Source organism: Protopterus annectens, chromosome 3.part1 (genome assembly GCF_019279795.1).
Source record: "Protopterus annectens isolate FY-2018-M chromosome 3.part1, PAN1.0, whole genome shotgun sequence".
Classification (NCBI taxonomy): domain Eukaryota; kingdom Metazoa; phylum Chordata; order Ceratodontiformes; family Protopteridae; genus Protopterus; species Protopterus annectens.
Window position 1 is genome coordinate 1,679,809,036 of NC_056732.1, and position 14,173 is coordinate 1,679,823,208.

At 36.5% G+C, this 14,173-nt stretch overlaps 1 protein-coding gene across 1 annotated transcript in view; it reads right to left on the reverse strand.

Annotated features, from left to right (window-relative positions):
- Window positions 1–4,910: 4,910 nt before the first annotated feature.
- LOC122798618 overlaps window positions 4,911–14,173 on the reverse strand; it is a 35,067-nt gene continuing 25,804 nt past the window's right edge. The window contains exon 3 of the mRNA XM_044067705.1: window positions 4,911–5,820. Within this exon, the coding sequence (XP_043923640.1) occupies window positions 5,324–5,820 (497 nt within the window). The 3' untranslated portion in view covers window positions 4,911–5,323. The remainder of the gene's footprint in view (window positions 5,821–14,173) is intronic.

The following is a 14,173-nucleotide window of genomic DNA, read 5'->3' on the forward strand; positions in this document are numbered from 1 at the left end:
TTTTTCTCATCAGTCATTGGTCTCAGTGTAGTCTTTCTGTAGGATGTCAACATCACTTGGGGATTTAATAATAGCTCCCAACTTGCAATCATATGTGAACTTTGTCAGCCAGAGTCCCTTCGTGTTGGCCTTAACTTCAGAGAAGTTGTTCAGCTTACTCCTTGCCATCATGTCATCCACTTCCTGGCTCTATGCTGTGAGTGAATCTATAGTGAGTGTTCATGTTTGGTGGGTTGATTGGTTTTAAGTCCAGCTTTCGCTCGACAGAGCTATCGCACATAGCTGAATCTGTGCTGGACAATTGAATACTCACCTGGCAGTAGGGCTGCTAGGCTTTATGGTGGATACACATTGGCCAACAGGGGTACATAGACCCTTCCCATAGTTAATATTGGTCCTTGGTGTAGCTGGATCTTCAATCATTTATCACCAGCAAATACCCTTGCCATTTCTGACAGCATTAGTCAACATGACCAGATCACCTACAGCTAATTTTTATATTGTCATGTGGTCAGTCCTGTCATGGTGCACAGTCTGTGATCTGTGTTCTCCTATCTTGAGTATATTGCATACCACAGCTGATGCCTAAAGCGGTTGGTCTGTACAACTCTTCCTCTTATGCGGCATGATCTAGAGTCTGTGCTGCTGCTCACAATTTCATTCTTGAGTGAGTTTGGCAAGGAAACATCCAGCATGTTTTTGAGATGTGGGAGGAACTCCACCAAGAGCCAGGGAGAGCATGCAAACTCCATGCAGGCATTGGTCAGAGATTAGGATCTAACCTTGTATCATGTGCAGGGGAGTTGAAAGCCTTAACTATTATGCCAACTGTGTCCCTTCTCCCTATTTTTCTACCATCTCACAAGTTTAGTCAAATAGCATTATAATGAACATAATCTTATCTGCTTTTGTGAAAAACCTTAACTCTTCAGATGCATTCCTTTAATATTCATACCAGGGATCTACATTTCTCATGTGACATCTCTGTCCTTCTAAATAATCAAATATTATCAAACAATATTGTTCTGTTTTAAAAAGTATTGCAGTTTAAGATAATCTAATTTGTTCATTATTGAAAGTGTAAGACCTATAATTCAAATCCTGCAACTACAAACTCTAAAGTTTGAAGCAAAATTCAAAAGTCACTGTAGTACCTTTAATGCATTTTTGCTTTGTTTTTTTCCCCCTACAGCTTACCATAAGTTGTTTTCAGCACCTCTCCTCATACCCCGACCTTATGAACCCACCGTATCCACCCCTGACCAAACTTCAACTTATGTTTCAGGCTGATGAGAAGATCAAGGCACCTTGGGCACTGTTATAGTCCAGCTGAGGAGTATTCTCCTCCTGTATTACACAACCTGCATATGCCAAGTAACACACTATGTGTACAGTATGTAATGAGAATTGATGCTTGACTAGCCCCTCAGAAAGCACTGAGTGTTTGTTTCCTAAGTATGCACCAGTGAAATTAATTTGCATTAATGTAGCCTGATCCCTAAACATGCACACCTCCCATCCTCCGTGACTAAACCAGCAAGCACCCAAGTCACTATTCAAACTCTGGTCACATGGGCAGTAGTCTGGGCTTCATTCCACTACACCCCCAGCACAAGTACATGGGCAGTAGTCAGGGCTTTATCCCTCTACACCACCAGCACAAGCTAGTAAAGAATGTTTTGCAGAGGGAGACACATGGGACAATAGTGCATTGGCATTCCTGCAATATCCATCCATCTCTCTCTTTCTCCCTATCTGTATACACACACACACACACACACACACACACACACACCCACACACACACACACACACACACACACACACACTCATATACACACACACACATATATATATATTTATATATATATATATATATATATATATATATATATATATATATATATATATATACACACATATATATATATATATACTCATACACACATATACATACATATATCTATACATACATACTTATATACATGCATACATATGTACATAAGTACATATGTACGCACATATGTACATCCGTATATACATATATGCATACAAAAAGTTGCTATCTAAGAAAATTAAGGTGAAGCCCCAACAATGTAAGATCACCCTCCTCAACCTCAACAGGCAAATAAGACAACATGTCAATTCCTCTAAGGGTATCTTTGAAAAAACGTAGTAATCACAACCAAGGATAATCATAAGGCCTTTTACAGCTACGTATGTAGCTTAAAAGGTAAGACTAAAGCATGTGTAGAAACTAGTCATTAATGGTAAAACACACACTGATCCTCAAGCCTGCTAGTGGGCAGATTTGGTGAAAATTTCACTCCCTTATCCCCTCCAAATGTATCACAAACTTTGCTCCCAACCCCCCTCCACCCTACATATCTGAAGAGCAGGTCATTAAAGCCTTGTCCAAGGCAAAAAACACAGCATCTGTGGGACCAGACAGCATCCCAGGCTGTCTTCTAAACAAACTAAAACATGAACTAGCATCAACATTAAGTACCCTATTCGATCCTAGCCTAACCACTGGCTTTGTTTCTGCAGAATGAAGAACAGCAACAGTAATTTCCCTCCTCAAAGGTGGCTTAGCAACAGACCCAGGAAATTATAGACCCATAAGTATGACTAGCCTCATCTGTAAAACCATAGAGTGTATCATCATAGACCTCATAAATAAAGACATAGGCGACCTCCAAACCCTACAGCTAACCCAATTTGGCTTTGTCAAGGGCAGATCCTGCCTGCTAAACCTGGTTGATTTCCTTCAAAAATGTGACCAAGGCCATTGGCTAAGGCAAATCAGTGCACGCAACATACCTCAACTTGGCAAAGACCTTTGACACAATCTCATACCCAGGCATTACCAATAAATTTAGCAAATTGAAAGTAACTCTAATTTTTATAAGATGGGTTGCCAACTGGCTCACTAACCAGTCACACATTATCAAAGTGGGAGACTCCACATCAACCAGCAGACCTGTCACCAACAGGGTGCCACAAGATCAGTGCTGGTCCCCTACTGTTTGGTATATACTTCTCAGAAGTTTAAGCCAAAATTAAGGAGCTGTGGTTGTCCATGTTTGCAGACAACTGCAAAGTGAGTGTAACTACTGAATCCCCAAATGATGTCAATGTACTTCAGGAGGGCCTTATGCAGACCAACGACTGGTGTCTTAGTTACAGTCTCAAACTGAATGCAAAGAAATGCATCATCATTCTCTTCAGTAAAAACAATGTCCCTTCACACTATCAAATTAACAACAATACCCTATGTACCTATGAAGCGGTAAGAGATCTGGGATCAGAAGTAGACTGTGACCTTAACTTTGACCACCATGTGTCTACTGTAGTAATAAAGGCTTTCTACATAGCACACTTTATTAGCAAAGCCATCACCTCTAAAGCAAAGGAGGTTATGACCCCTCTAGTCTTATAAGTAATCAGGCCCATAATTGAGTCTTAACACCCCTTTCTGCATCTACCATACAAAGCACATGCAGTAGTTGGGGAGATCTCAGAGGTTTCTGACTAAGAAGATCGAAGGACTCCAGCACATGCCTTACTCAGACTGACTACATTCCCTGTAACTATACTCAGTATCATATAGACCTTTAAGGGAGACTTAATGCCTGGCTTACAGAGCAGTCTCCGACTCAAACCTAACAAATTTACTGCAAATCCATAAATCAAATGGGACTAGAGCTATCCATTCCAGCGACCTAAATATGACCTGTGACTTAAATAGGACATGCTAGAATGACAGATCTGTCTCCCAGCGACTGCCGCATCTTTGGAATAGGCTGCCAATTCAAAAGAAGCAAAGCACCTCTATAACACTGTTCAAAAGGAACCTGGATGAGTGGATGGGACACCATAATATCTTGCCAGGGATAGTGCTCACAACCCTCCTGGACATGGTCATTTTTTAATGAATACAATCCTGGGTATTGACTAGAATACCTAAGGTATTTATTACATTGGGATGAAGCGGCTAGGCTTGAAATGACCTCCGGATCAATAGCCTAGTAACCTCCTATGATACTATGATCCATACATGTATACATAAACACATACATACCTATATACATACATACCTATATGTACGCACATTATACAGATATGCATATGCTAACACTCTGGTCAGTGCACCGAGGAGTAAGGTCACCACTTTGAGTGCACCGAGGAGTAAGGTCACCACTTTGAGTACTGCAACTTCAGATTTCTACTTTTCATACTTTAGTGTTCAGGCTTGTAAGATTCACAGTTACAGATCTCACATTTTTTTAAAAGACTCCTAATTTGAGCATCAGAATGTGAAAAAGGGTGAAGGATAGAAACTTTACTCTAACATTTTCAAGGAACATTGTCCTATAAGCTAATGTAAGACCACCTCATCCCAACACACACACACACACACACACACACACACACACACACACACACACACACACACACACACACACTCACATGTACACGCGCATACACACACACACACACACACACACACACACACACACACACACACACACACACACACATGCACACACACACACACACACACACACACACACACACACACACACACACACACACACACACACACGCACACACACACACACACACACACACACACACACACACACACACACACACACACACACACACACACACACACATATACATACATACACCAAAAAATTGGGAAAATAAATTCATCAATTTGTAAGCAGCAAAAAAAGGATGGAATGGTTCCTTAAAATTTAACAATAAAACTTAAATAATTTATACCTTCCTTCCTTTTAAAATCAGCCATTAATACAGGAAACATTTATCTTTCTTCTGTGAAATACATTACAGTCCTTTGTGGAAATATTTGTTTTTCACAAAAAGGCACAGACAAAATGTCACCAAATATATGTTTTATTAGGCTAACAACAAAATTTGCATTGTTGCATGCCTGTAAAGATTGGGTCATCCATGAAGTTGTAAGCTTTAAGAAATTAAATGTACTTATTTTTGTTTTCAGTTGTAAATGCTAACTGCATTTAATATGTTTTTATTTTTTTCTAAAATACTTAGTTATGTAATTCACTGAATATATGGCTTATAGATTTTTAAGTTTCATTAAGCTAGCAACCAAATTTGCATTACTTAAAGCTCAAAATGATTGTGTCACCAAAGAAACAGTATATTCAGTACATGCATTCTGTTTTCAGTTATGTAAATGCTAACAGCAGTTTAGGTGATCTTAATTTTATTTTAGACTACTTATTTTATGCAATTAAGTGAATGCATTGCTATATATTTTTAACAAGACTCAAATGAACTGTGATTTTCCATCATCTGCCTCAACAATGATTTGTTTTATCTTCTCATTGGTAACTTTAAGGTTCTCAATGATCTTCCTGATTTCATTTTCATTCAGATAAGTGTTATCCTCTTTTGATGATACTTGGAACAGATGATTTACTATCTGTTCCATATTGCAAAGTAATGGCTCAAAAACAAAAATTTTCCTTGTCTGCACTTCCACCACCGTGACTCTCCCAGACAGAATGCCTACAAATTCAGTGCACGACCTCATCTTCTTTTGAATGTCTGCCATATCTATTTTCAATTTATTCAGTTGTGCAAGTGTGCTCTGTATTTCTGCTGACCTGTGAGACACATTGCGAATTTCATTCTCTACTCGATGTATTTCATTTGAAAAACGCTGAGCCTCATTCCTGTAATGATTGATGCTTCCTGTAAGCTCATTCACTCTTCGTTCAGCTTCTGCAAGGCCAGGTACAGATTCAGCAAGCATTACACTCCCTGCAATTGAAAGCAAACATTTAATGTTATCGTAATGTATTTATTAAAACACATTTTGCATAATTTTATTGTTTCTTCCAACTTATAATCTATCATGCAGAATGTTCAAACTGTTATTTCTTTATGGATTCTTGATATAATGAAAATGTTATCAAGTTCCACTAAATTATGTGTGAAATTGTGACAATAAAGTATTTTTAAAGTTTGCCTTAATTATGACTTACTAATATCAAATTCAGTAATGTCATATCTTCACAAGTTTTAAAATAATATTAAATTATATGTATTGGCAATTTGACAACCTGTTTTTACTAACATTTTATTTCTCCTTTCTATAACCTGCAATGCTCACAGTTCATTTATTTGCTCAGTACATCTTTGTTATTTATTCACAAACCTACGAGTAAAGAGTAGGGTTGACATGATCATACATGGGATGCAAATTTAACAGAATCATTTTCGGTGGTTGAAACAAAGATTTGATAAATCTTCAGATTTTGATTCCATAGGAGCAGTACAGCCAGTGCCCAGACCCATGAAACCTTCTGGCACAAATGTAGAGGGATACACAAAATTATATTTAGACATGAAAAATAATATTTAGACATAATATCTTATTGTAATAATTAAATCAGGACCTCTTGCTTAGTGGTGCATTGAACAAGCATTGAATAGCAGCAATCATCAAGTCTTCTACTTTTCAGACAAGCAATATTTTTCTGGATACACCAATTGATTCTTCATAAAAATCTGTCTACCATGATCCAATGCTTTATAAAATGTTTTACTTTATAAATATTTAAAAAAAAAAGACAAAATATTCTTTTAGCAAAGCACTTAAGGACATATCACTGTACTATCACAATGTAAACCATTTACTTTAAATGCATATCTTCTTACTGATGTACCAAAGTAAACTCCATTTATAGCAATGAAGAGAAAACAGACCAATATAAACCATGTGCCTTTGCATATAAATACCAAATGTCCACAGATAAAAACAAAAGTACTGCAAAGGCAAGGCTCCAGCTTATCAATTCAAAAAGTCATGGAGTTTTGAAAATTTTCAAAAATAAACCAGATATCCAAGTTCCATGGTAGCACTACTTTAATGGCACACAAGTGCTTTCACAATTTGCTTCTTCAGGTGTATGTCATCTATTTAAAATTTTCACCTTATTTTTTACTTTTTTATTTTGTGATTTACTTAAATCACATTACCCAAGCTATTCATTATTTAAAAACATATACTCACAACAATACAACTTTATATAATTCATACTTAATTCATATACTATGTGCAAAACTTCCAATTAACTAATATATATATATATATATATATATATATATATATATATATATATATATCTATGAGACATGGCAATATATAAAAGTATAAAAAAATATTATAAAAATGTACAATAATACATTCCTTATCTACATAAAGGTCACTTATTTCAGATAGATCTTATAGGGATATAATCATTAAGACCATGCCCTGAACTGGCTCTTAATCTAGCAATCCAGTTATCTTCCATCTCCTCAGTTCTGGCTTTACTGTCACCCCCTCTTATATCAATAAATGTTCTTCCTATTACAACAAATTTAAACATGTGTCGTTCATTTGTGTTCACTACATGCTTTGCTAAAGCATTGAAGTTACTTTTTTTCTTAATATTGTATACATGTTCTCTAATTCTATCTTTAAGCAATCAATCAGTTTTGCCTACATAGAATTAATTACAAATTTGACAAGTAGCCAAATAAACAACACGGGGGTGTCACAGCTTGCACTCACTCTCAACTTGAAAATCTCCCCAGTGTCAGGATGTTTAAACGATGTTTCTTTAGAAATATATTTACAAAAATGGCATTTACCACAGGGTTTAGTCCCTAGTTCTCCTATCCTATATTTTTGTTCTCTAGCAGTGCATAGTCTTCTTTTTAAGCACTTCTTATTTTTAAAAGAAAATTGAGGTTTCAAGCCCAAGAACTCCTTAATTTGATTATCCGTAGTTAGAATATTCCAATGTTCATTAATGATATTAATGTATCTTCTTACATCACTAGCATAACTAAGGCACATTTTTAGTTTGTTATTAGTTTCATTTTCCTTTTTTCTTTTCAGATACCTTCAAAAAGTAAGGTTTAGCTTTTGTTTCCCTTATTTTCCCAATTTCCTTTAAATTTTTCTGCACTGTTCTCTCATCATATCCTCTTTCCTTAACTTTCTTTGGTTACTGTCGTTTCTATTTGTTTTTCATAATCTTCTTTTTTGACACTCAATCTCCACGTCCTTAGGAACTGATTTTGTGCAACATTCCTAAATATATAGTTAGGGTGCATGCTATCTCTGCTTAGTAATTTGTTGGCATAACATTCTTTCCTGTACATCCTTGTGCTGATTTTACCTATGCTGTCCTTCTCTATATAAACATCCAAGAAGTTAACACCTTCCTGGGAATGGTTCATAGTAAATTTAAGAAATTCCGTGGAACTATTAATAAACATTACAAACTCAGTCAATTGTTCATCTCTCCCCTTCCATAAAAGGAAGAGGTCATCCACAAACCTTCTATAAAAAAATAATCATTTCACAAAAAGGTCCCCCTATTAAATATTCCATCTCCCATTTGGACATTACAGCGTTAGCATAACTATTTGCACAGGATGTACCCATTGCAACCCCATTCCATTGCCAAAATATTTTTTCTCTGAATTTAAAGCTATTGTTTTCAAGAATAAGTTTCAGTAACCACTGTAATAAATCCACTTTCTCACAGTTATAATCCCCACTTTCTTCTAGTAGTTTCATAACATTCCTAATTCCAATTTCATTTGGAATGACTGTAAATAACGAAACTACATCTAATGTAACAAAAATATTGTTCTGTTATACATCCTTCATCGGTGAACTCAAATAAATCTCTTAAAAAGGCTCTGTATCTCTTAAAATATACATAGATTTATTAATCAGATTCCTGAGGTTCTTTTCTATGAAAATGGAAATGGGCTCCGTGCACCAACTCCTCCCTGCTACAATCAGCCTCATTGGGGGTTTAGTTAAACACTTATGTAACTTGGGTAAACCCTGAATCCTATGAGTGGTGGGATTCAATGTCACAAAATATCTAGCCAGACTACTATCAATGAGACCTTGTTCTTCTATATCTCTAACTTCATTCTGGACCAATAAAATCATTTTATTAACATGTATAGGTGTGATTACTTGATATAACTCAGTATTGTTCAATAATTCAAACATAAGACTATCATAGTCACTTCTATTCATGACAACAATTTGCCTTCCCTTATCAGCTGGTCTTATCATTAAAGAGTTGTCATTTTCTAAATCCTGTAAAGCTTTTAATTCATCCCTACTGAGATTGTGTCATTTACTACTTTCTCTATTACTTTTTTGTTCATAGTAAACTTTATAAATATCTGATATACAAATCTGCTCAAAAGCATTAATTAAAGCACTCTGTTTAGGTATAAAAAGACTGGGTTTTCTAAAACAAAAATCCTGCATTCCCTAACTTTCATTAAACATTGTTTTCAATGCTAAATTACAAGTAAACATTTTCAAATCAAAAACAATTTCAGTAATGTCCATGTCCATTGTTGGTATAAATGAAAGTCCTCTTTCTAAAACATTAATTTCAAAATCTGTTAATGCATGTTTAGAGAAGTTCACTACTAAAGTCTTACTTGTTGGAAGGCTTTTTTGATTGTAAACAGACTGACCGGTCCCTCTTCGAGTTTTCTCTTGTTCCTTGTCATGCTTCTCCCCCTCTGTTGTCTTCTCTGTTTTCCTCTTCCCCCTTTGCTCGATGACCTTTCTCTTGTTGGTAAGGGAAAACTCAAGGCCAATGGGCCCGGCCCTTTTAAAAAGGGTGAACTTGTGTGCCATTAAAGTAGTGCTACCGTGGAACTTGGATATCTGGTTTATTTTTGAAAATTTAAAAAACTACATGACTTTTTGGATTGATAAGCTGGAGCCTTGCCTTTGCAGTACTTTTGTTTTTATCCATTTATAGCAATGCCATCATGTGAAAATTTAATGTGCTATTAAATGCATTTATATAATGTACCTGCTATTATTTGTACTTGTTTCTGTTGTTTTTTTTTTTTTTTTTAATTTGATAACATTTAGAAAAAAATGCCTGATTGTTGGCATCTGTTTCCACTTTTTTTAGTTTGATAATATTCCAAGATACTTACCCAGTGTTTTATTGCACATTTTTTTCTTCCCGTGTAACAACTATCAGTTTCTCCTCTGAGTGCCCACATCACTGCAGTGGACCATTGTTTCCAGTGGGGAATTGTGTTCATGGAACCCTCATTTTATGACCTTGCAGTGGGAGTCAGAGGTGGTCATCAGAAGGACCATCATCTTAGTACTCCAGGTGATTTTTCATTAATCCCTTCACATCAGCAGCTATGGCCACTCTATATAAGCAGGGTCCACAGTGGCAATCTACTTATGTCCCTTACTTGCCTGGTAAATTCTGTGTATGTTGGCAGCTGATAATGGGGTCAGTGTATTAGTCCAATATGATTCAGCTGCATTAGAGGTATTGAGCAATGGCTAATACCATCCCCTGTCCCTGGACAGAAGAGGCAGCATCATTCCTTCGTTAGCATACCTTCCTGCCTAATGACTTGAGCTTCATCATGTCCATCTAACAGAATGGTTTACACTTTGATTACTGTAAACCTTTTTGCTACACAAAATAAGATTAGTCTTTCATAATGTATTTCAGGGATGTGAGCCCCATAAAAGTGTCACAGCCTTTCATATTACATGTGATACAAGCATTGATAAGGACAAATCAGACTGGAAAAAGTTCTGTAATAAAGCTTTCATGATTAGCTCCAAGGAATATGAACCCCACAAAGGGATATGTAGCCTCTCATATTTCATGTGTCACAAAACAGGCTACTAAAGTCTGATGATAGCCTTGAAAAGGCAGGCATTGTCAATGATCAAAGTGTAAGCCTCTGTATTAAATGGACCTGATGAAGCTCAGGTGAAAGTGTTTTCTTACACATAGTTCTAGAGTGAAAATGCATGGTGTGTTGTTCTGTCTTGTTTGTTAAAAAAAAAAACCCCTTTAACAAAGAATGAAGTTCCACTGCTGTTGAGCTGGTAACCCTCACAGGTCTTTCAGGATATTCAAATAAAAGACTAACCTCTTTGCTTTGGGATTGGCTCCTTGTTTTTCCATCTCTCAAAATTTCCTCCAATCAGCTCCCTTGGACCCTCCCACTATTGTCTGTAACTGCCTTTAAATAACTGACCCATTGAATCTAATGAACCTTCAACAAGATGTATTTATTCCTCCCACAGGAAGAGCGTCAGACAAGGAGAGTCTCCTAGATAGGTTATCTAAAGTTATTTTATCAGGATTAACCCTTTGTTTCCTCTGAGGTATGGTGATCTTGGAGTTGGTATATATAAACTGGGGCAGTGGGAAAGAAGTTTAAAGTAAAAAATCTGTATTTTTTTCAGGGGGGGGCTCTCAGTAATTGCATAATGAGTACTGAAATTTCAATAAGGAGTGGAAAAGTAAATTCTGTGACTATTATCTATTTGTTTATTTATTTACTAACTATTGTTAACCAGGTTAAGTGGACTGGTTCAGAGATCATTTTCAGACATGACTTGGGCTCAGAGGCAGCAAACAGTGCAAGTAAACTTAAGTTATATGCTTCAGATATGACAGAGTTTTATTTTTACAGAAAAGTAAAATTTTAGAAAGTTCATGTGCAGTTATTATACATTTTTTATAAAAAAAATGTCATATAGATCATACATTTTAATGAAGTTGTCTGTGTCAGAGCCTGTCTTGTGTAGTGAAAATGTTATGGAAATGTTTTTTCCAAGGTGAGTGGCAGAGTTAGGGTTACTGCCTGCTAACATTAACCATGCACCTTACTTTAGAAACACCTTTTCTGTAACACTGCCACTACATAAGACAGGTTTAGGCACAGACTCACACAAATAAACATGCACAGCACTAAAGCTATCCACTGTCTTAACACTTACTCTAAACCTAACACACTAAAGCTCACAGAAACACACTCCCACACCTAATACAATCCACTTACTTCTGTCTACATTCTGAATTGTGTCCATTTTGACTAGCCTACTTTATGACACGTCCACACTCTGACACCTCCCTTCTGAGTGTCTACATTCTGAACTGTCAACATTCTGATTGGCAACCACAGATAGGATCTCACGCTTGACAAATTGCATGTGGTCATCCTTAAATACAACGTCTGGAGTTGTAGGAGTCCAGGTCTATCTCTGCTTTGTATTCTGTGATACAATACCTTAACATTGTAGGCTAGAAAGAAATTGTCTGAAATGTTGGCTCAAACTTTGGTACAGCCATTGCCTACTAACTTACACGTGCACCTCTTTATCCACTGCTATTTTTAACTCTATTTGCCATTTTTTATTTATTTTGCAGTGAATTAAAATGAGTACCACTTTAAAACAAATGTATCCTAGACACAATTGAAAAAAAACACTTCTTCAGAAATGAATTCTCTGTAAAACAGAATTAATTTAAGCCAAAGTTAGAGCCATATGATCTAATCATGTTGAAATGCAACAATTAGTAATTTAAAAAGGTGCACTTGTAACATACCATAGAATCAATGAATAGTATTGCAAATAATAAAAATTTCTAATATTCATTAAAATAGTAGAAAACATGTTGAAATACTCATTAAGATTATCAGAAAATGTATCGCTGGAACAAATTTATAACTAAGTAGCCTTTTCTGCAATAGGCTTTTAAGGAAATTGAATCTTTCAATCCTGGTGCCTAACTGTCAGCAAATTTAATCTGTTAATATATTTCCTTTAATCCTTAGACTCCTCATCCCCCTTATCTCTAGCTTCCTTAGCTGCTCTGACTTTTAACTTTTGTAGCACATTAAAACTTCAGTAATTTTACCCTTGGTGCTGGACATCTTTTGTTGTCTTACTACAGTGGCTCAGTCCATGCACCTGCCATACTTGTGGATTTCTGTGTTCCACATATGTTAATTCTACCCATGTTTTTGGTATTTCAGCTTTTACATAACTGCCCAAGTGAGCTTTCTTGGTTCCTTGTCATATGCATTATAAACCTGAAATGGTGTCAAATACTACAGAAGTAATGAAACAAAAATGTGATGCATTTGAAAACATGCCCACAACAATAACCAGCACACAAAATTTATCAGAAAGTTAAGTGCTTTTGTCCGTGTAGAAATTCACTTGGACTTCATCAGAACAGATTGATTCTTCTGATGAAATCTTCAGAATAAAAAAATTCAGGAAATGACCGTCTTGCGAAAAGATGGATGCTTAAGTAAGTAAACACTCACACTCCTGGCAATTTTTTAGTAGAATTTTAGTAGTGCTGGCACCAGAATTCAATTTTGTGATTTATGATTTCAGAGGAAAACAGTACAAAAGGCCTACAGGATGAATACTTGTTAATTCTTTCTGAGCTTTAATACTTAGTAGAAGCCTACCATTGTCAGCGTCTAGGTACCAATTGTATGTAGAGTAGATAGAAGAACTTAAACAAGCTGTAAAATCTTTACAGGTAACAATACAAAACTGGGCTCACCTCTTCTAACAAGGACAAGAGGACCTTAATGTGCAACAAGAGAAGTTGGACAACCAAGAAAGTCGGACTCGCAGATGTAACATATGGGTCCAAATGTTTTCATATTCTGTGAGTGACTCAATAATGCATTCTTAGTTTGACTAATGCTCTGAAGTAGCTCATGCATCTGCTTGCCTATTTGAATCCAGCAGTTGAAAGGGCATGCTAAGTTGGCCCAGTAGGAAAAGGGAAGGAGGGGGAACGCACCTCAGCATGTTCTCATTGCCATCCAATAAGCTAGGAGACGAAACTGGGTGATGCAGTACTGCTGCAGTACCACAGGAGTCCAGCATGATGACTATATTCTCCATTTTTTACAGACTATTCCATGCATCTTTACCAGCTGTGGCAAAGACTACTACCAATGAAAAAAGAACCAATCGGATGAGATATAAGGTGTCCACACTGTACTGACCCACACTGCTAGTAGAGAAGAACAGTAATAGAGGCAAAACTGCAGCTGCAAATGACCACAGAAGAGAATGAGGAAGGATACTAGAACAATAAGGAGGTGGAGTGGGGGCCAGGATGGAAAAAGAGGCAGAGGCTGGGCTCAGTCAATAAATCTCATGGTCCCTGTAGCACATGTGCATCCCATAAAATAAGGTTTCCTTTTGTTGGGAAATGCAGGGTTAACCATACCTTTTGACTGTCCCTGCTTTTCAGGCACATCCCTG